Source organism: Oxyura jamaicensis, unplaced genomic scaffold, assembly GCF_011077185.1.
Source record: "Oxyura jamaicensis isolate SHBP4307 breed ruddy duck unplaced genomic scaffold, BPBGC_Ojam_1.0 oxyUn_random_OJ141, whole genome shotgun sequence".
In the NCBI taxonomy this organism is placed as follows: Eukaryota; Metazoa; Chordata; class Aves; order Anseriformes; family Anatidae; genus Oxyura; species Oxyura jamaicensis.
In genome coordinates, this window is record NW_023305678.1 from 6,001 (window position 1) to 10,829 (window position 4,829).

At 74.4% G+C, this 4,829-nt stretch overlaps 1 protein-coding gene across 1 annotated transcript in view; it reads right to left on the minus strand.

Annotated features, from left to right (window-relative positions):
- Positions 1–4,742, minus strand: part of LOC118158772 (collagen alpha-2(XI) chain-like) — a gene marked incomplete at its 5' end in the record, with an annotated part of 10,716 nt that extends 5,974 nt beyond the window's left edge. Inside the window, 22 exons of the mRNA XM_035313454.1 lie at positions 186–293; positions 429–482; positions 570–623; positions 696–803; positions 877–984; positions 1,061–1,114; positions 1,202–1,291; positions 1,396–1,503; positions 1,596–1,649; positions 1,757–1,810; positions 1,882–1,936; positions 2,025–2,068; positions 2,167–2,220; positions 2,347–2,391; positions 2,542–2,595; positions 2,696–2,749; positions 2,831–2,938; positions 3,312–3,365; positions 3,473–3,517; positions 3,663–3,716; positions 3,802–3,846; positions 4,689–4,742. Coding sequence (XP_035169345.1) covers positions 186–293; positions 429–482; positions 570–623; positions 696–803; positions 877–984; positions 1,061–1,114; positions 1,202–1,291; positions 1,396–1,503; positions 1,596–1,649; positions 1,757–1,810; positions 1,882–1,936; positions 2,025–2,068; positions 2,167–2,220; positions 2,347–2,391; positions 2,542–2,595; positions 2,696–2,749; positions 2,831–2,938; positions 3,312–3,365; positions 3,473–3,517; positions 3,663–3,716; positions 3,802–3,846; positions 4,689–4,742 — 1,458 coding nt within the window. The remainder of the gene's footprint in view (positions 1–185; positions 294–428; positions 483–569; positions 624–695; positions 804–876; positions 985–1,060; positions 1,115–1,201; positions 1,292–1,395; positions 1,504–1,595; positions 1,650–1,756; positions 1,811–1,881; positions 1,937–2,024; positions 2,069–2,166; positions 2,221–2,346; positions 2,392–2,541; positions 2,596–2,695; positions 2,750–2,830; positions 2,939–3,311; positions 3,366–3,472; positions 3,518–3,662; positions 3,717–3,801; positions 3,847–4,688) is intronic.
- Positions 4,743–4,829: the final 87 nt, after the last annotated feature.

Consider the following 4,829-nt stretch of genomic DNA (forward strand, 5'->3'; position numbering starts at 1 on the left):
GGGGGGCAGGTGGGGGGCACCGAGTGACGAGGAGGGGGACGGGGTAACAGTGACAAATGCTTAAGGCCGGGCAGGACACAGTGGCACTGCGGGGACAGCGCCCGCCTCGCTCGCCACGGGGCAGAGCAAAGCAAGGGGGTCTCGGGGGGGTCTCCAGGGGGTCTCCGGGGGGTCTCGGTGCTCACCTGCAGGCCGATGGGTCCAGGGGGGCCGTTGAAGCCCCGCGTCCCCTCGTCACCCTTGGCACCGAAGTGGCCCTGGGGACCTCTGGCACCCGGCTCCCCGTCAGCGCCCTGCGGGGCAGGAAGGGTTGGTGGCACTCAGCTGGGGGGGGGGGGACACAAGGACACCTCCCGGCCATCGTCGTCCCCTCCCTGGGGTGACACAAGGAGCCCCCCTCCCGGCCACGTCCCCCACCAGGTACTCACGGCGGCTCCGGGCTGCCCGACCGGCCCGATGGGCCCGGGGGGACCGGGAGGACCCTGCGAGGGGAGGGAAGGGGTCAGCGGGGCTGGGACAGCCCTAGGGGGGGGACACAGGGGGGGGGACACGGGACGTGGGCTACTCACGTGCTCGCCCTTGTTGCCCTTGGTGCCCTTCTGGCCCGGCTCGCCCACCTCGCCCTGCGGGAAGAAGCCGAGGGATCAGCCCCAACGGGGGGGCCACGGGGCCACCGGGGCAGGGTGGCACCTCACCTTGTCACCGTCCTCGCCGGGGCCACCGGGGGGGCCGGCGGGGCCGGGCAAGCCCACCGGGCCCTGAACGCCGTCCCGGCCAGCGGGGCCCATGGGACCTTTCTCACCCTGGGGGGAGGAAGAGGAGGGTGAGGGCCGCGGGGACGTCGGGGGACGCGTCGCCGCTCCCTGCGGTACTCACGGGGACGCCCTTCTCTCCGGCGGGGCCCGGTGGCCCTTGTGGTCCCGGTCGCCCAGGGGGGCCGACGGGGCCGCCTTGTCCCGGTCCTCCTCTCTCCCCTGGGGAGCCCTGGGGGGGCGAGAGGGTGGGAAGTGAGGCGAGGGGAGCCGCGGGGCCGCGGCAGCGGGAGGGGGTGCGCACTCACTGCGGGTCCCGGGGGTCCGGCCGGTCCCTCGTTGCCCTTCAGCCCCGGGCCGCCCTGCGAGAGGAGGGGGATCAGCGCCGTGCCTCTGGGGGGGGGGGGGACGGGGACAGCGGGGGGCACCCGAGGACGGGCGATACTCACCGGGGTGCCGGGCAGACCCCGCTCGCCGGGGAAGCCCCGCAAGCCGGCGGGGCCGTCTTTCCCGGGGGAGCCGGTGGGACCGGGGTCCCCCTAGGGCAGGGGAAAAGAGGGGCTGAGCCGCGGCGGACCCCGCGCCCCGGGGGCCGAACCGAGCCCCGGCACGGGGCCGAAAATCCTCCCTGCAGCCTCCTCACCTTGGTGCCCTCTTTGCCGGAGGGTCCCGGCAGCCCTTGTTCTCCCGGGGGGCCGGGGGGCCCCGGGTGGCCGCGCTCCCCCATGGGGCCAGACTCCCCGGCTGGTCCCTGGCGTGTGGGGTGGGGGCGAGAATCAGCGCGGCCCCGAAGGGAGCGGGGGCACCCCTAGGGTGCAGCAGCCCCCCCAGGGCGGTGCTCACCTGCGGTCCCACCACCCCGGGGGGGCCGGGGGGGCCGGTCTTGCCTTGGAAACCCTGGAGGAGGGAGGAAAGGGGGGGGGAGAGGTCAGCACAGGGTGAAATTCCCGAGTGTGCCAAGGTGGTTTGGGGGCAAATTTGGGTGGGGGGGGGGACACACTTACGACTTCTCCTCGCTGCCCGGGGTGCCCGGGGAGCCCGTCCTTGCCGGGGGGGCCCTGAGGAAGAGGAGCAGGGGGTGAGAGGTGCTGGCGGCACCCCAGGGGCCGACGGGGACCCCGCTACTTACGGGGGGTCCTTTGGGTCCCGGGAAGCCGTTGGTGCCCTGCGGTCCCGGCAGGCCCTAGAGCGGAGCAGGGCGGTTATGGTGAGTGGGACCCCCTCACCCCCAAATCCTGGAAGGGGGGGGGGGGGGGGGGCCCCCCCTTACCCCTTCTCCCCGGGGGTCCGTGGGGGCCGTCGCTGCCAGAGGTGCCCTGTGGGAGCAAGGGGAGCGTTTCGTGGTGCCCAGTCGGGGATTTGCCATCGCACCCCTCCGTGCGAGCGCCCCGCCGAGCGGACCCTCGGCACCCACCTTGGCCCCCGACTTCCCGGTGGCTCCTCGAGGACCCCGCTGGCCCCTGGGACCCTGTGGAAGGAGACAGAGGCGGCTCAGGGACCCCCACCCCGTAGAGTCGGGTGCTGGGACCCCAACTGCCTGGAGAGGGGGGGGGCCGAGCGAGGAACCCCCCCGATAGCCCTGCCCCGGACTCACCGTGGGGCCGCGCTCGCCCCTGGGCCCTGATTTCCCCGAGAGACCCTACGAGAGAGAGAGCTTCAGGGACACGCCGTGGGGCAGGACCCCACGGCACCCGTCCCCCCACGGGGACACGGCGGGGCCGTGGGGCAGGACCCCCCGGCACCCGTCCCCCCCCGGGACACGGCCCCGCCGCGGGGCGCAGCCACTCACCCGAGCGCCCTTCTCGCCGTTGCTGCCAGGAAAACCGGGGAACCCCTGCGAGCCCTGGGGAGGGAGAATTTGGGGGGGGGTCGGGGGGTCAGCGGTGCTTGGGGACAGGAATGGGGACACGCAGCTGGGGCAGCCCCACGGCTGCCGCGCTCACCTTGGGGCCCTGGCGCCCCGGGTACCCGGGCAGCCCCGGCACTCCCAGCTTGCCCTGTAGGAGACAGAAACGGGGGGTCACAGACGGCCTGCTGCGCCCCCCCCGCGCCCCCCCGAGCCCCACGTGGGCCCTCACCTTCTCGCCCACCAGCCCGATGGGGCCTGGGTCACCGGTGGGGCCCGTGCGACCCTTGGGACCTTCGGGCCCGTCCTCGCCACGGGACCCCGGCACGCCGACCTCGCCCTGCGGGGAGAGGCGGCGTCAGGGCGGCCTCACCGGTGCCACGGCCTCACCGGGACCACGGCCTCACCGGTGCCATGGCCTCATTGGGACCACGGCCTCACCGGTGCCATGGCCTCATTGGGACCACGGCCTCACCAGTGCCATGGCCTCACCACGGCCTCACCGGGACCACGGCCTCACCGGGACCACGGCCTCGCCGGGACCACGGCCTCACCGGGACCACGGCCTCACCGGGACCACGGCGTCACCACGGCCTCACCAGTGCCATGGCCTCACCACGGCCTCACCGGTGCCACGGCCTCACCAGTGCCACGACCTCGCCATGGCCTCACCAGGACCACGGCCTCGCCGGGGCGCCGCCGCGTGCACCTACCCGGTCTCCTTTCACGCCCACGTCCCCCTTGAAGCCGGGGAAGCCTTCCTCGCCCTGCGGGGTCGGAGGGGCTGAGCTCAGCAGCCGTGTCGGGGTGCAGGGGTTTTGGGGGGGGGCCTCGCCGTGCCCCCCATCGCGAGGGGGCAGGGGAAGGTTCCTACCTTCTCACCCTTGTGGCCCTTCAGCCCCCGAATGCCGTCCACGCCCTGGGGAGGGGGAAGAGTCACGGGGGGACGCCGAGCCCCGCGGGCTCCTGCCCCAATTCCTCCTCTTTTTCCCCTAAAAGCTGCCATGCCCGCAGACACCCCCTTGCTGTCGTGTGCCCACCCCCCCCCAATGTCAGGCACTGACCTTCACGCCGCGGGGGCCCGGGTAGCCGATGGGGCCCTGGGGACCCGAGGGGCCCTGCGGAGGAGAGGACGGGGTGAGGGACGTGCGAGGGGGGCGCCCACGCGGGGACGGGGCTGAGCGCGGTCCCCTGGGCCCTTACCTGGTGGCCTTTGGTGCCGGGGGGGCCCTCCTTCCCGGGGTGACCCTAGAGCAGAAGGGATGGAGGTGGGGAGACCCCAAAACGGGGCACGCAGCCCCGGCTGGGTGGCCCCCAACCCCCCCCCCCCCCAGCCCCACAACTGGCCCCCGGGGGCTGCTCCCCAACCTGGGTCCCCCATACCGCAGGGCCAGGCTGGGGACATGGGGACAAGGCTGGGGACACGGACACAGGGCTGGGGACACAGGAACAGGGCCGGAGACACGGCCGGGGATACAGGGACAGGAACAGGGACATGGGGACAGGGACAGGGACACGGGGACAGGGCCGGGGACACGGGGACAGGGCCGGGGACATGGTGACAGGGCTGGGGACACGGGGACAGGGCCGGGGACACGGGGACAGGGCTGGGGACAGGGCCGGGGACACGGGGACAGGGCTGGGGACACGGGGACAGGGCCGGGGACAGGGCCGGGGACATGGGGACAGGGCCGGGGACACGGGGACAGGGCCGGGGACACGGGGACAGGGCTGGGGACAGGGCCGGGGACACGGGGACAGGGCTGGGGACACGGGGACAGGGCCGGGGACAGGGCCGGGGACATGGGGACAGGGCTGGGGACACGGGGACAGGGCCGGGGACACGGGGACAGGGCCGGGGACATGGTGACAGGGCTGGGGACACAGGGACAGGGCCGGGGACAGGGCTGGGGACACGGGGACAGGGCCGGGGACATGGGGACAGGGCGGTCAGACGTGGCCATCACGCAGCACGAAGCAGCGGGCAGCAGAGCTTCAAGCGGGGACCGGGGCCGCTCTGCGTCACCGCCACGGGCAGGGGACAGGGCCCGGGTGCCACCGCCCCGGTGCTGGGGACAGCGGGTACTCACGGGGGGGCCATCGGAGCCGGGCATGCCGGGGAGGCCGGGTTTGCCTTGGGGGCCCTACGGGAAGAAAAGGGGGGGTCAGGGGCCCACCGAGGGCCAGAGGCCAGCGCTGCCTGTCCCCACGTGTCCCCACGTGTCCCCACG